Here is a 17299-nt window from a genome sequence, read left to right on the forward strand (position 1 = left end):
TATTTGAGAATCTTCCTCGAGATCACTGTATAAATTTCTTCCGTCACTATTAACACTATTAGCTAACTCGTTTTCGAAAAACTTGTTCTTGGCGGTTTCACGTCTGATCCGATTTTCGGCTTGCAGCTCGTTCTCGGGAAAGAACGAATCGTCTCTCACGGCTACGATATTGCTTTCGTGTTCGAGGAAAGCGTTGCCCTTGTTGCTTTCGCCGTAAAACGCGAGCCTCTCGCCGACGGACTTCTCCTCGTTGACATTTTTCTTCTCGGTGAACTCCGTCGCCTTTGCGGCTTGATCGCCGTAAAACGAGCGCCTTTCCGATTTGGACTTTTCACGTCTGTCGCTGCTGTGCGATTTTTTCTTATCGGAGCTTTCATGCTTGTCGATTTTAGAATGCTTTTCGTCTAACGTCGCCGCGTTCGGAGGACGTGTCGGATCTGAACATTGGCGCCTCTCGTCAAGGCTGGCGCCACGGGAGAGGCGCATGGGGCGCTAGGAACCGGCGACCGAAGGTTCGGCGTGCGCCGATCCGTTTCCGATCCTTTGAGCTTCCGGCGACGGCGTCAAGGCGGTGTACAGACGTCTGCAAGCCGGCAACGAACATTTCTTGGGTTCTGTAACTGCAAAAATAAATAAAAATATATATAAAAGTGAATAAATTAATTTAAAAAAAAATCTACAATTCCATACCTATTAGATTGGACGGCATCAGCCTTTGTAGTCTATTTGTCACTGGCGGAGTGGTGTCCTTGAAGATAAATATATATTTATATATTTATATATTAAAACACAGTCTACCAATATATAAATAATTACAATGGCATTATCTTACAATTGTACATGGAAAATTATTCGTCGAATCCGGAGGCCTCGGTAAGCGCCGTCTTAACCATGAGTGCCTAAGTGCTGCCGAAGGCGTCATCCTAAACGCAGGATCCCAAACTAAGCATCTAAAATGATAAAATAGAAAATAAAAGCTTTCATTTGAAATATGTTTATGGTGTTAGTAAAATCGATAGCAAGATCGCAAACCTTTTTATAAAATCTAAAAAATGAGGGTCTAGACATCCTTTGAGAGCGGTTTTCAGATCTTTTGAAGCTGGTGGACCGCGTACTTTGCCTTTCCTCGAAATTCCTGTAATAGTAAATATAATAAAAATAAGCAACACACAAATAATTGATCTTACTAAAATTATAGATATTATATTGTGTTCATAAATCATCGTTCAATTTAAAAATGAATAAAATAGTTCAGTTAGTGGTATTCGAAAACATAATTGTTTCAAAAACTTATTACATTTCGAATTTAGTATAATAGTATTAAATATTAGGACGAATTTTATCTTATGTTTCTACAAGGGTGAGTGTGATAATTTGTAAATTGACAGTACAAATCAGGCACGCGACACGAATACAATTTAATAGCTTAAAATGGGCGCTACACTTGCAATTTAAAAGTGGAACAGTGCTCTTTCATTATTTTTTTGAATTGTGAAGGAGTGAAACCCATTAAAATTCATCTATTAATGAAAGTTGCTTATGGTGATGCATATTTGTGGCACGAAACCCATAGCAGACTTCTCAATAAGTCTATTACAGCAGTTGAAGGCATTTTGAAGGAAAACTGTTAAGCTTTTATACGTGATGATCAACAGTTTTACAAAGTGTCTGCAAGGCGGAAACATCTCACCAGACCGCTCATATAGGCAATGGAAGGAAAGAAGTTCGATTTTCAAAATTACAATAGGATTAACACAATCAACACTTACAAATAGGTAATGAAACACAGGGACATCATTTGGAGGGAGGCAGGTGGGGACATTTACCACCCCCCCCCCCTTGAATTTGGCCAGAAAAATGCATGTATTTGATGAAATACTATGAAATTTAATAAAATTAAAACATAAAAAAACGACCACTGACTGTCCAACTTTGCCCCCCCCCCTCTCTCCTGAAAAATCAGTAATGTCGTTCCTGATTCTAACCCAGAAATAATTCTTGGGTTATCTCTCAAGAAAAATCTATCGCAAAAATGTTTTTTAAAATGTCATTTCAGTATAATCATATTGGAATACATTTTCACTGGTAGATATATATATTTACCAGTGAAAAGATAATATATTTGGCAAGTGAAGTCCAAATACATTTTCACTTGTAGATAGGCGCTAGTGAAATTATATGCTGCTCTAACATGTCTATAATTCAATTTAACAGTTGCGTAACGTACATTTGCTGTTCAAATCCAAACCTAACCTATACAAATTAACCAAACTCAACTTGACCTAATGAAAGTTCTAAAACTAATTGTAGTTTATTAGGTCACGTCCAAAATACAAACCAAGCCAACTCAACTTTCAAGGGAAAATTAGCGGAAAAAGAAGTAGACATACGTTACATCTCGCATATTGCTCCATAGAAATAAGGGTGTTTATCAAAGCATATTCAAACCACTTCTGATATAAGAGCGTTGATCAAAGTATATTCAAATCGAATTTTGATCAACAGGAGGGCTCAAAAATAATTATCATTTCTCAGAAGTCAAAAATTCACGTCAAAAGCAATAAAATACCCAATTTTATTGCTTTTTACGTGGATTTTTGACTTCTGAGAAGTGATAATTGTTGTTTGCACTCTCCTATTGGTCAAAATTTGGTTTAGATATGCTTCATTCGATTTTAAATTATTGTAAGCTGTAATATTGTTATACAAAGTCTTAATATGAACGTTAGATAACCTAGTGTTTCCACTGCGACGGCACGATTTTATTGCTTTACAGGGACGCAATTGGGGGGGGGGGGGGGATTTGCCCCCCCTGAATTTGATCAGAAAAATGTATACCATTTAAGAAAACACTATAAATTTTAATGAAATTGAAATATTAAAAAACGACAACTGACTGGCCAACTCTTGCCCCCCTCCCTCCTGGAAAAAGCTGAAATGACGTCCCTGGTAAAACACCATACTTAAATCAAAGTCTGTAAATCAGTGACATCCATTTAATTCATTTTAAACTATTATTACAGTTCACATAACGAAGCAAAATCTAAAAAAGCTGAATCAGTGATGATCGACCAGTATAATTATTATATAACAATCAATGATTGAAAAACACTTTCACGTATTTCATCGACATATCTATTGTGCTGGTTTGGCAAATACCTGGATACAAAATTAATTAATGAGGAACGGGGAAATATTTGGGAGTGAAGCTCGTCAATTTTAATATATATTAAATCTTCTATTAGATTTGAAATTACATACCTCCGCCGACTTCGGTGGTACCGTCCGGCATCGTAGACGTCGTGCAATAGCGAGGAAGGCCACGGCTGGTGATGAACGTTTTCGACCGTCTTCCGACTTCTAATAAATTTCTAGGCGGCATACCTAACAATTCAGTAATACAAGCTAATTGATCCGCTTCGTCTTCTCCGGGAAGAAGTGGTATACCTGAAATAAAACAAACCATTAGAATAAATTAACACTACTCCAAATACTAACAGAAGATACTCACCAACATAGAGCTCAGCCAATATACATCCTAACGACCACATATCTACGGGAGTGCCATATCTGACGCCCAAGATCACCTCGGGCGCGCGATAGAACCTTGATTGTATGTAAGTGTACACGCGCTCGTGTTCGAAGCACGAACTTCCAAAATCTATCACCTGAAAAGATAAAAAAAAACGCATTTTATATAATCTGTTTTGAGTACTTCGAACGCAAATTACACTAACGAAAACATCATCGTACGGTTGTTAAAAATGGAAAGTGCTCGAAAGTGAAATTAGCCACTTATCATACATGCACAAGGAAATATTATTAATGAGTGTAATTACACACCGATCGGTGCGTAGCGAATAGCCTGAATTTATATTTGGCAGAAGAACGAGTCAAACCTCTTTGTCTCACAACCGATGTGAGTAAACAATGGCTTGACATTGAGAAATATGTGAGTGATTAAGCTTGGTCTTTATTGACAGTGAAGTGTAAACTAAACACACAACATTATCGTTTTCCCGCTTTCAACGATAATAATATTGATCATACATATTGCTTCATTGACCCTGAGCAAGGTAATTGAAATATATATTATGCTGTTGAAGCTTCCTTTAACTATATACGATTTACTCTTAATAAATATTATCCTTATCTTTTAAATATTTATATAAATATCATCTAATGCTTTTTATAACAATTGTTGATGTTTTTACTATCACTGTCCTTTTCCTTGATATATAATTAAAAACTCAATTTTTGTCCAGCTATAAAACACATTTAACTGCCCAATGTTAATAGGGTTTAAATTAAACCTTGTTGTGTTAATTATGTTTTTATGGCATTTTTGATACAGGCTTTTAAGTGACATTCTCTTTGTCTCAATAAATTACCCTTGGGTACACAACAATGTAATTTTGTGTTCATGGACATTACAATAAAATTTATTTATAATTTACCATATTGTTTTTATAAATCTAAACAATTTAATATAATTGCTAATGCAGTGGCTGCTGGTGTGTAAAACATCTTGTACTGCATATTTCTTGATCGCACATATATTGCCAAGTAAAGTATTCAAATAAATACTGGTGTTTCTGATCAAATTATTATTATACTATTTATATGTCCAAAGCCGTATTTAATTTCAACTCTAACTGCTTTTGCAACAGTGATGCTCTCGACATTTATTATAGATTTTAACGGATAAAAGCGATGTTCTGCTATATAATTTTTGACATAATCAATCAAGTTTAAGATAATAAGCTCCTTATGATAAAGCCACCGCTAAGTGTTTGCTTTTTCAGCGTTCGAGTCGACTGAGCGATAACAAAAATTTCAATCGTGGCGCCTTCACGAAACGGAACTGCGTTTCGCAAGAGGACGAGCTCATAGGTAGGTACACGATCGGGACGGGTGGTTGGCTGGCAGTCTGGCGTGACGTCACCGCGCCAGCGCCGGCTGAAAGTAGGGCAAGTTTGTACTTTCGGGCGATGCCATGACGTCACGTTGCCACGCAACGCAATCTCGACGCCTCCCGAGAGGGTGACGATTGGACCGGCCGACTACCGCTAGAAAGCTCGAGACTTTCCTATCTCGGCGAGAGATCTCCGCCGAGAGATGGAATATCGACGACACGAATAAATCAAGAGTGTCGCTCGTACGAACACGTGCATATGGCTACGTGACACGATTAATTATTTAGTATCGAGAGTAGACGAGCGCGGCGCAATCGATACTTAACTTTTTGGTGATCATCACAAAAACGTGAGCTAGACACATTTAGCAGTAAGCGTAATGGGAAACGGTTATCTGATTCTATTATCGATATCATAATTTATTTTAAATATATTTTTTAACAAAATAATCACAAATGTCGGACCACATCTAATACAAAAATAATCTACTCAGATTTATCAATTTTTCAATTCGCCTAATAGATAATGGTACACAAATAAGATACTATATTGACGGTGGTACTTCCATACAACATACAAAACAACAGCTGATTCAAGAATATGTTCTACATATACAAAGCCGGAGACAAGACTATTTCTCGTTTTTTGTTTCTCAGTCTCAGAATAGCAAATGTTTAATTTTTAATTTGTAGCGCCACATAACCAAAAACAAGCATATGAATAATAGACCCAAATTATGTTATAAAAATGCATTTCACCAAAACAGATACCCCCCAAAGAACGATGTCGCAAAATTTACTCATTTTACAGCCAATACGAAATGGCGACGATAAATTAAATTCAATAAAAGTGAACAATTGCATTAAAAATACCGACCTGAAAAATTGTATAATAAAAAATGCCGCTTGCAGATAAGAAAAAGTGACAAAGAAAATAAGTAAAGAACCGCTATACAACTTTGGGAGAATTCCGCAGCAAGGTGAAAGAATAACCATCCTTCGGGGCGGTGCACACAGCCGAAAGAAAAAAAAGCCGTTGCAAAGTTGTTCCGTTGCAAATTTTATTTATATCCTATTAACTCCAATTATATGGTAAAAAGCGCGAATAAGAAAGGGGTCTTTATCCTCCCAACAACGGAAATAAACAATTTTATATTTAATCGAAAAGTATGAAAAAACAGAACTACAGAAGCCAAGAGACAGCGAATAATTTACGCGAATTGGGTTAGAGCAGCAGGAAGTTAACGCTGATATTTAAAAAACAGTTTGATGAGGCACATTTCCATGCAGCACTTCTCTGGGTATGTTAATAAGCAAAATTGCCGCATATGGGGCGACGAAAACCCTCATGAGATTCACGAGAGACCATTACATGCGCAAAAAATGACGTGCGCATTGTGGTCAGGCGGCGTCATTGGGTCTTACTTTTATGTAAACGATGAAGGTCGGACTGTAACAGTCGATGGTGAGCGCTATAGACGCATGATAACCGATTATTTTTGGCACGAAATCGAAGATATTGATGTGGAAGACTAGATACGGCGCCACTTGCCACACATCGGGTGCAACGTTAGATGTTTTGCATAAAAATTACCCAGCTCGCATTATATCACATTTTGGTAACGTTAACTGTCCGCCAATATAATGCGATTTAACGCTGTTGGATTTTTTTTAGTTACACTAAAATCATGTCTACGCCGACAAACCCGAAACATTTGAGCACCTAAAAACCAACATCCAGCAAGTTATAGCCAAAATGTATGAGTCATCGAAAATTACATTGAAAGGATCGGTTGCTGTAAAAGGTACAGAGGCGGCCATTTAATTAATATTATTTTTCATAATTAATGTAATACATCAAATGTTCGATTAATGAAAAAATCCGAAGATATCCTTTAACTTGTTTTTTTTTAATGTTGGGTTACACTTTAGTAAGTATCCTCTGTCATTATCGGATGATCAGTCACCTAGGTGTTACGTTTTCACCAAGGATATACTGGAGGCGGAATTCAACAATAATGCTGTCGGTTTTAAATTAGTATTCTCTTCCATTCGCACAAGCTTCATCGAAGAATCAGTATAAGTAGACATTTTTTAAATTTTTGCTGTTTGATTTGCATTTATCGCATCTATCCCACATTTTAGCATCTAAAAAATATTACGTACTTTGTGCAAGCAAAATTGAAGTGAGATTAAAAAACGGTGGACGAAGGGCCCTAGAGTAGTGTCTACGCCGACAAACACGAAAATATAGAGCACCTAAAAACCAACATTCGCCAAGTTATAGCCAAATTACACCGAAAGGATCGACAGCTGCAAAAAGGTCCAGAGGCGGCCATTTAATTGATATTATTTTTCATAATTATCGAAATACGTAAAATGTTATGCAATGATTGTTTTTACTGTGATCTTTTCTTAATGAAATCTTTTGTAAGGGAACAAAAAAATATTTATCACCAATAAGGTTTTAATAACATAAAATTAGTATAAAAGTATTCAGAAGTGCAGTAAAACATATTATATCAAAATATAATAAAATCTACTATGTAGAATATAATAACAATCGGAAAACCGAAAATATAGACTCATAAGTTTGCGAGAAAAGAAGTGTTAGGTTTCATTTGCACAGTACAGTATATAATATTTGCGTAAATTTGTATGGTTAATATTATTAATTACAAACCGATAAACCTAATAAAGCGTAACACGTGCAAACTATTATTTTATTAAAAAAAAAACAATGAAACTATTTTAGCAAAATGTATTGAGGGCGTACTACTATTTTATCTAATTAAATGCTTATTTGATCATGTATTTATTCGTGAAAATTTGATTATGTATTTAACCACGCAGCGCAAAAAATCTTTCATGTTTCTTAATCTCACAAATTATTAACAACCGGTTTCCGGAAACTTCATAAAATATGGACCGGACACAGGCCTATCCGTAAAAAAACAGTCGTGAGGTGTTTTAAAAAGGTTCATTTAACATATTTATTAAGCAATAAAAGCGTGTAGATTATATATTTAAAATATGCATATGATTAACTAATGCGACAGAGTGAACTCGCGTAATGGATTCTGAATATTTTGATTAAATTTTAGGCGAAAAAAACAGTCTCACATAGATTGTAGATTGAGTTATAAGAGCAATTTCATACAGCTCTGATTTTTTTTATTTCAGAAATAACCTTTTTTTAGCTCCGGTGCAAATTGTCCTCCCTGAATAAAAATTCTGAGATGGTCTTTTAATTTTTAGTGTCCTCCATTGATATTTTCAAAATCCTTAGTTTCCTTCACATACAACCAGCACTCCTTGTATCTTATAAAAAATAGAATCGCTAGTAAGCTCAAACAGCTGAATAATATAAATTAAACCAACGCGTTTTTTTTAGATGTACGAATCAACAATCAATCCGGTCGTCCGTATTGAGAATCTGCACATAGCGGACACGGCCACTCGGATATCCCCCCGCGCGTTGGACTTGAACTTGCTCCAAACGCTAAAAATCTAACTTTAGATCAAACGTTTACTCCGCCACGCGCCGCCGCTGGTCGATTCCCGACTTTCGGCCGAGTTTCGTCGTCGAACGGGAGGAACGAGGTCGACCGAAATCGATGGGTGCACCACCGCAAGTCGATTCAATATTTGAATTCGCGTGGTGCGGCGGCGTGCGCTCTTGGCACCAACCGTCCGCATGGATCGGTTTTTACTTTCTTTACGTGCCGTAGTAATACGTACGTGTGCACGTACTATTGTATATACTACGGCATATCGGAGAAAGCATTGCATCGGGGTCATAAAAATTCGACAGAACATCCCCTCGGGGAGCGGTCGAAATGATATATGAAAACCTACTACTTATACTACTCGTTAGAAATTTCACTTGGCAATGTTTCGGTAGCCGACAAAACACGTGCAGGCGAAAACAAGACGATTAAACATCTGTGAAAACAAACAAGATTTATTTTTTATACGTTGCATAATCGTATAACACCTGGGGAAAAAATTTGCCTCAGCACGTTTCAGGTGGAAGGATTTAGAAAATTGCAGTTATAATATGGTTGTAAAAAGAAAAGGAAAAAACGTGACGAAAATGTCTTAACCTGGTGCTTTAGTTTCTTCCGGAAAAAAATGAAAAGATCTGATTGATGCAAGCCGTATTTTATATTTCGTAAATATATATATATATGTATGTAGTATATGCGCGGTATGCACATTTCCGATCCGACTACCCGAAAGCCGAGTGTAGTTGTGTGCGTGCGTGCGTACGCGGCTTAGCGACGGTGCTGCCCTCAAGTGTCAATCGAGTGCAACTTGAAACGTCAAATTCGTGTAACTGCATGCTTGCGAACATTTGCCTTTGAAAATCGCCACTGAGTAAATGTATTTCAAAATGTATCGTAACTGCTCAAATAGAAGTTCATATTTTCATTAACCTTCATCCGTTTCTCAAATAGACTATACAGTTTAGTACCTCGGCTCTTTTTCGACCCATTTCAATATATTTACTCAACACAGTAAAAATGGTTATTTAATTTTTTATTTTAAGCGCCTAAGCATTGTTATAAGTAAGTAACATAAATAACGCTGTGTTATGTCCCACCCTTATTGTTACATTATTGATACTATTGTTAAATTATTAATTACTTGATGTGAACGAACTTTGTATGTGTTATCATTAAATACCAATCAAATGTAATTACATGTACTTTATATAATGAAATAGTAATTAACTAATAATATTTTAATTAAGAAAGAATGTAATGTATAAAAGGAGATGTTCTCTCCATACATGGCCAGTTGCAATTAATCGCAGGAAGTCGCAGACAGTCTAAAGACAGTCAGACAAAACTGAACTCATTATGGAGATTTAGCCAAGTGATCTCTCAGGTTTAAATTGTATTATATAATTTTATTCTATATTTTATATTATGTATATTTACTTCTTGTAGCCATTTTTCTTATGTTCATATGAAATATATTTCTAAATTGTTATATGTGTATTTTGTAACAATCCTGTGAAACTAGTTGGGATCCCGAGTTATAAAAACTGTTGTGTCGTTGGACTGATCCGGCGACACGGCAGCTGCTTTCGAGAAACTACCATCCCAAGACTCCGCTTAAAATGTCACGACCCCGACTCCAAAGCCCTAGTTCATGGCGTATATGAATCAATTCATTCGTTATTAATTTAATACAAATATTTTTTCAATATTTACATTGTAATCCATAATTATAGTTATAGCATCTACTTATTTTTTTGGCTACATTGAAGAAATCAATTGATGAAGTATAAGGATAGTTTGAAACAAATCAAAGAATCGTTCAGTTTTCAATTTTTTATTTTATCCGCTGATTCTACAATAATTATCAGAAAGAATCAATGACAGGACATATAAAAACAAAACGAAATGAAAAAATGCTTACATATATACATACATTAATGTGCTGCTCCATGTGACTTTCCATTAGGTTTATTATTCTTAATATTAAGACTTAAATTATGCAACCGCTTTAAACGTTTTATTTTTAATTTATTTGAAAGTGCTGGGCGACCAGAAGCTACAACCGAGTTGCCCCTGGTTATACCTATCCTTCGCCTACTAATGGCCGTTGGTTGAACTTTAATTTTGGCACCAGAATTACGTTTAATTATATTTTTATGATCAGTAGTTACTTTTTTAAACACACCTTTAAAACCGTCCTCAAGTTTTTTGGCCAAATCAGGATCAAATACTCCCTTCATTGATGCAAAACAATTATTTTTAAGATCTAAAAAAAATCGGCAAATTTTTCTTTCATGTCTACATTTAAGTTGTTATCAATTGAAACTATTTCTTTCTCTTCATTTAATTTAAAATCCCCATCAACAATGGATATGTCACATGGAGCAATATTAACGCTGCTGCTGCAACTAACTGAAACTTTAGAGTCACAAATATCAGGCAGTGGTATAAAAAATTCAATTGGCGGAGTCTTTTCACCAAAAGCTAAATATGCAATTTCGTGCTTTGCCTGAGCAGTTAAAGGAGGTGAATTGGGAATTGAGTTATCATGATATTTGTATACCACTGCCTGATGTTTACAGTTGTGGCGTGATACCTGCAACAGAATTAAACAACTGAAATCCAGCCTGATATTCAGATTGTGTTTGCCCTTTTGTAATTAGAACGCCTAGAGGAACAGCTCCAATGCTGCATGCCGTTAAAATAAAAGTAATTGAATGGCCTTCCGCATCGCAAGAGGAAGTGCTGTCTATGAACACAATATCGTTAGTCAATGGCAGAGAATGAGCTCTTTTCATCATTGGCGTTATAATAACAAGAGCAAACGGTGATTCATAATATTTAATTAAATGTCCTGTTTTTTCATATACTGGTATCTTCTCTTTCAAAATCTGCAATTGATAAATACATATTAATTCATAGAAACAACATTGCGAACGTATTCATTTTCAATATAAATTACTTGGAGACAGTCGTTACGTGGACCTAAAGTGTAATCTCTCCATTTTTCCCTTAAATAAATAACAGTACGCATTTTTGGGTTAATTGATGCATCTGACATTTCTACGCTACAATTATTATATTTTAATAGCAGATGAGCTTCGTGGTATCTCATAGCCTCGCCAACCTTTAATCCCATATCAAAATAGTCATAAAACTTATTTTTGATATGTTCAGATGGAGGCAAGCAAGATAATGTCTCTGCGTTTATTATAGGATGACTATGGTCTCCGATAAACTGTATTATCGTTTGATATCCGTCCTTAAAATTTGAACAGAATTCATATATGTATAAATATGATTTGTATATATCAAAAGGAAAATAACATATTGAAATTACCTTCAGATATTTATCTCGCCTCATTGTGTCACAAGTCACCTTTTTGACAAGAACGTCTATTTCAGCTTTGCAATACAAATTTTTTGATTTTCCATGCGTTCTTTTTGAAGGGTCAAGTTTGAAGGTTTGGGAATGATGACATATTTTCCTAATGCTACAATAATTATGTATGTGTATATAAGAACTGTTATCTATATTATTAGTTTATTATTTTTTTTATTAATTTATTTAGCTTAATAGCTAATCTTTACATCTAACAAATTTAGTAAACATATATAAAAATATATAAAAAATACATAACAGAAAGAAAAAATATACAATAATAAAGACTTAATATTATAATATTTTATTTCTATATGTACGAAGGTGTTTTTTTATTCCATTTATAAAACCCGTTATATTTTTGCTGTTTCGGATTTCTCTTGGAAGACTATTATATAAATTAAAACCTCCGTACATAATTCCCCTAGCCGTACTCGTTTTCTTATACTTAATTATTTTTAAATTTTCTCTATTTCTAGTATTATATTTATGTACATCTTTATTTCTTATTAAATACTTATTAAAATAGTGTGGTAACATATTATTTTCTAACTTATATATAAATACTAAAACATTCATACTCAATATTTCTTGAACATTCAACCATTCTAATCTATCAATCATACTTTTACAATTAGTTAATCTATTTTTATTTAAGATTACTTATTATTAATTAGAGTACTTACTGTGAAATATATCTGTGAAATATATATAAATAAGATTATTAATTAGAGTACTTACTGTGAAATATATCTTGTGGGTTTTTTTTTCATACTCTTACAATTCCAACTTGTTCTGGATAACGCACTGTATTATTTTATCCAGCGCTCCGCTTCCTCGTTCGTCTTTATATCACATCGAAAAGTTTTAGTGTCAACCTCGACGTAGTTAAAAGATTTAGGAAAATGTTCCATCGTGGTAGTTATTTATTAAGCAAATGACGCCCACGCGTAAACGACCGTTGACACGAATTTGACGTTTCAAGTTGCACTCGATTGACACTTGAGGGCAGCACCGTCGCTAAGCCGCGTACGCACGCACGCACACAACTACACTCGGCTTTCGGGTAGTCGGATCGGAAATGTGCGCACGGCACAACACCAATTCGCTACTGCCCCTAGTGATGGCAGTTTATAAGTGACTAAACTTAAAATTTTAATCACCCCACCCGTATCCCATGAAAAATAAATCAATTTTCAGACTACTTTTATTTCATATAAATAACAAGAAGGCATTTTTTGTATTTTATTTTAAACTGCTATTTCCGTAATAAAAAAATTCGAGATACAATTATCCGAGGAATGAAAATATTTGGAATATTCTACTTTTAAGTGCTATTTTCCTGAGTGAAATCTGGGATGTTTTTACTTATAAACGACCATTTAAATGCAGACCCAAAATGGTCGCGAAGATTTTGAATATAATGAAGCACTTTTTAAAATCAATCCGACAATGCTTGGTTACTCTTTCAGTTGCGAGCTTTAGAGTGTGCCCTAGTGAATCGCGATTGCGTCCCTTATCCTTTTCTGTCGCGGTTATAACGTCAGCCCTTGCGATCGCTCCTCTTGCACAAGCATCCAGCTTCATAAATTATAAGACCTGAATTTGTATTTTTCATAGAAATAATGTTTTTTTACTATGTACATGATTTTTTTTATTTAGTTAATGTGTTAAAGGGGATTGAAAACTTTTTTTTGTATTTTTAAATAATATGGTGTACACTGTAAAAATAAATCGAAAATTGCTTCAAAAACAAGCAATAGTTACTGTACATTGCAATGGGTCTGGAAGATGAATTTGCCAAACACAAGGATGTTTTCGGCGACAGGTCAAGTCTAAAATACAAATTAAGCCAACTCGTCTCTCAGGGGAATATTAGCGGAAAAAGAAGTACAGACATACGTTACATTTCGCATATTGCTCCATAGAAATAAGAGTGTTTATCAAAGTATATTCAAACCACTTCTGATATAAGAGCGTTGGTCAAAGTACATTCAAACCAAATTTTGATCAATAAGAGGGCTCAAAAACAATTATTATTTCTCAGAAGTAAAAATTCACGTCAAAAGCAATAAAATACACGATTTTATTGCTTTTGACGTGGATTTTTGACATCTGAGAAGTGATAATTGTTTTTTGCACTCTCCTATTGGTCAAAATTCGGTTTAGTGATTCGATTCTCACTTATTGTAAGTCATAATATTTTTTTATTAAGTACATGATTTTTTATTACTTAGTACATTAAAGGAGCATGAAATATATTTGTTTGTATTTTGAAATAATACGTTGTATTTTTAAATAATATGGTGTACACTTAAAATAAATTGTAAAAATAAATCTTCTCATTCTGTGTATGAGAAGATTAACGAATTTGCCAAACACAAGGATGTTTTCGGCGATAGCCACGAGGAACTGGAAAAAAATATGTACAATGGTGGTGCTCATATATTTTAGGTGTGCACTACAATCCTTTTTTTAATGTTCAATCCTTTCAGTGCCAGGCGAAATCAGGCGGTGTATGCCAAAACCAAGCATTTTTTGACATATATTTATTTTTTATAAGCATATTTAAAAAAAATGTGTGAACTTTTATTTATTATAGGAACAAAATAAAATCTAGTTTATACAAGTAAGTATTAAAAATTTATCGAAAAAAAAATGTTTTATAATTTTACAAAAAAAATATTACAAAATTAGGAACGGACACCCGCGTCTTAGCAACATTCATGTAGTTGTTCGTAAGTGGACACCGGCGTCCTTACGGCATTCATACGGTTAATGGTATAATTATAAGAGTACGAAATAAATGAACATAACAAAAAATATTTTATATTAATTAAATAAAAAATATTGAGAGTCTCTGAATTGATATAAAAAAATCCACAAAAGCCGAATAATATATTAAATATATGTAAAATAAATTAACGAAATTTAATAACAGAAAAAAGCAATAAAACGTTGAGAATCACTAATTTTTTTCTTTAATTTACTATAAATGCAATATAAAATAACATTAAATAAATAAAATTAACTAACTATTCAAAGGGTTAATAATAATATGTTTGTTAAATATTGTGTATGTATATTAATTTGTACAAAAAAATCACACTTTCTCTCCTCAATATAAACGAACGATATGCGTTCCAAATTTTGTCCAGTTGCACTTTAGGACCACGAGAAAAATACATATATTCTTTGTTATTCCTTTATTCGTCGTTTATGTTATAATTTGCTTTTAAAACTAACAGTTGCAAAGATTGAAAAACAATTATAAAACTCACTCAGTGCTGATAACACAATAAACAAGTTTGCTCAAATATGATTCAAATTACTAGCATATTCATTTCTCAAGCATCATCAATATAATTTGATCCAATATTATCGTGTCGTGAGTTTCGTATCTTTTGTAATGTGACCATCACTGGGTTAGCAGTGTCATATTAAATCGACGTATATCTCGTAAACGTGACTTTTCAGCATATAAATTGTATTTTCAATCTGATCCGCGCTAGCGATGCTTGCGAATCGAAAAAAACAAGACATTAATTGGATTGAAATACGAACTCTATATGTATATAATAAATAATAATTACGAGCATTTTCTCTGAGCAGCGAGCGAGCAGCGGAAACGGAGAAAACTCGATCGCGATGCAATTATTATAGACATGTCATAACGAATCGGAAAAAAAACGTATAAGATTGTGATGATTTGTAAACAAGTCATCACAATGTCGATTCAGCAAGTTTAAGAAAGATCATTGTGGATCATGTTAGGACGCCGTAATACATACATATGTATGTATATAGGGAATTCCCTCTATTGCCATTTACCAGAATAGAATAGTTAAAAGTGGAAGAAAGTCGCTGAATTTGGTGTAATATGTGTCGCCATTCGTTGGTAAGAAATATCTTAGACACTACAACTGAGCTGAATGATGTTTATATGCTCTGATAGCTTCAGAGCTTAAGCTGAATATTACAGAAAATATTATACATCGCATACGCTAGATACTCAAACAGACTAAATTCAACACAATCCGTTATTGACCCTATCACGTTCGTTTCAATGGCGAGAGAGCAATTTGAAACGAAATCGAACCAGATGGCACACATTTTTTAATTAGCAATACACCACCGTCGTTGTTTCCGTTAAATTCGTTATACACATCCACACATTATGCTATAACTGCGATAGTGCTTGCTCTCTACACACGTGATCGAGCGCCGTTATAATTTGATGTAAGTGTATATATATATATACACTGCCGGACGGACAGTTTGCGCAGCCGCGCAACTAACTATACCTCTGCAACTCTCGGCGGGAAAATAGAGCAGAAACGTTTTAATTTAGAGCAGCAGCAAGAGATAACGGGCGGAGAGAGCCGCCACTTTCGTCCTCGTAGCTCTCGGGCCGTGAAGGCGACCGACAAACAAAACTGCGGATGGCGAGGAGCGATCAAGAAGAAGACACGCGTGTCCCCTATGACCACCGACCGAGATGCTCGAGGACGAGCTAAACGATCCGTACACAATGGCTGGCGACGAGTGGCTTCCACGGCTCGAGAATGATGTCAATCATCGAGATAAACCACAAGGAGACAGATAGAACCAATGCGATCATTGATCGATAATGATAGGGGTACCGCCCCGATGCATTTGATTGGTTTACTGATAGAAAAACACATAAGGGCTTACTTGAATATCTTTAATCTGCAGCGATTGGTGACGCATACAAATAAAGCGCATCCGATTGTGTCAAACTGCATAACATGTTCGTGATCTTCAATTTACTTTAGTTGACGCTTGGAGGTGGTTTCTCTATAAATATACTGAAGACCAAGGCCACGGTGGTTAGTCAAGAAGACAATCGTCCACTGCAACTACAGTGAAAGGTCTGAAGCAGCGTCCGCACTGAAATGTTGCAACGAAATAGATCTTTCGCGGAACGCAATAGGCAATGTGAGCAATAAATAACTAAAACAAATTTATTGCCAACAATAAAGTCGTGATTTCTTCATTGTTGTGTGGTCCAATTTCACGTGTTGGTTCTACTTTTTAATCCTTAGTCGATGTTAAATTGTCGAACACTGCAATAACGGTGAATCTGCAACGCGCTCACTTTCGGTTCTCTTGTCCAGACCGCGACTTTTGAGCCGCAGCATGCACTGGTGCATTATCTACGTGCGACTCTTCGTTTTTACTTTGGTAACTTGCCATACGCGCCGGGTGTCAGTTAGCCTTGCGGACAACTCTAATTCTAATTCAGAAAGCTTTCGGTTCAACGCACCGAGGGTTCTTGCACTTCCAAAGTGCGCTGCTTGCTCTGCGTTCACGGCCGGAGCGCGCACAATCGCGAGCCCCGGGTCGTCGTTAGACGATGAGTCCGCGGAGTCCTTCGGCGAACCATGACCGAAACTGGTTTCGGCGGCGCTGCCGGACGCCGGACAAAAAATAAGGCAGAAAGAAAAAGATGATACAAAAAAGGCAGCGTCT

At 35.3% G+C, this 17299-nt stretch overlaps 2 protein-coding genes across 4 annotated transcripts in view; both read right to left on the reverse strand.

The window, feature by feature from the left end:
• Positions 1–256: 256 nt before the first annotated feature.
• The window catches only part of Dyrk3 (Dual-specificity tyrosine phosphorylation-regulated kinase 3), a 39692-nt gene continuing 22649 nt past the window's right edge, over positions 257–17299 (reverse strand). For both annotated transcript variants that reach the window (XM_088189140.1, XM_088189141.1), the window contains exons 4-9: positions 3512–3668; positions 3262–3447; positions 1033–1135; positions 833–950; positions 691–748; positions 257–620 (exon numbers count right to left, since the gene is read on the reverse strand). In XM_088189140.1, coding sequence (XP_088045266.1) covers positions 493–620; positions 691–748; positions 833–950; positions 1033–1135; positions 3262–3447; positions 3512–3668 — 750 coding nt within the window. In that variant the 3' untranslated portion in view covers positions 257–492. The remainder of the gene's footprint in view (positions 621–690; positions 749–832; positions 951–1032; positions 1136–3261; positions 3448–3511; positions 3669–17299) is intronic.
• Positions 10243–12899, reverse strand: LOC148232952 (uncharacterized). Of its 2 annotated transcripts, none has more exons than XR_015810298.1 (4): positions 12548–12894; positions 11765–11918; positions 11387–11686; positions 10243–11293 (listed from the first exon to the last, which is right to left on the reverse strand). XR_015810298.1 is itself a non-coding variant. In XM_088189142.1 (4 exons), the coding sequence occupies exons 1-4, from the start codon at positions 12577–12579 to the stop codon at positions 11001–11003; spliced, it is 801 nt and encodes a 266-aa protein (XP_088045268.1). In that variant the 5' UTR covers positions 12580–12899; the 3' UTR covers positions 10243–11000. The 2 variants fall into 2 exon arrangements, 1 of the variants encoding a protein (XP_088045268.1); XM_088189142.1 differs by having other exon boundaries at positions 10243–11315; positions 12548–12899.

The sequence above is a fragment of the Plectrocnemia conspersa genome, unplaced genomic scaffold, assembly GCF_051122295.1.
Source record: "Plectrocnemia conspersa isolate PC_06_02 unplaced genomic scaffold, ASM5112229v1 ptg000008l, whole genome shotgun sequence".
Classification (NCBI taxonomy): Eukaryota; Metazoa; Arthropoda; class Insecta; order Trichoptera; family Polycentropodidae; genus Plectrocnemia; species Plectrocnemia conspersa.

Coding starts and splice junctions, on each gene's coding strand:
- LOC148232952 (XM_088189142.1), bottom strand. CDS start 12,579: ATGAAAAAAAAACCCACAAGATATATTTCACA. Junction 11,919..12,547: donor CCCACAAGATATATTTCACA/GTAAGTACTCTA, acceptor TAATTATTGTAG/CATTAGGAAAATATGTCATC. Junction 11,316..11,386: donor CACGTAACGACTGTCTCCAA/GTAATTTATATT, acceptor TATCAATTGCAG/ATTTTGAAAGAGAAGATACC.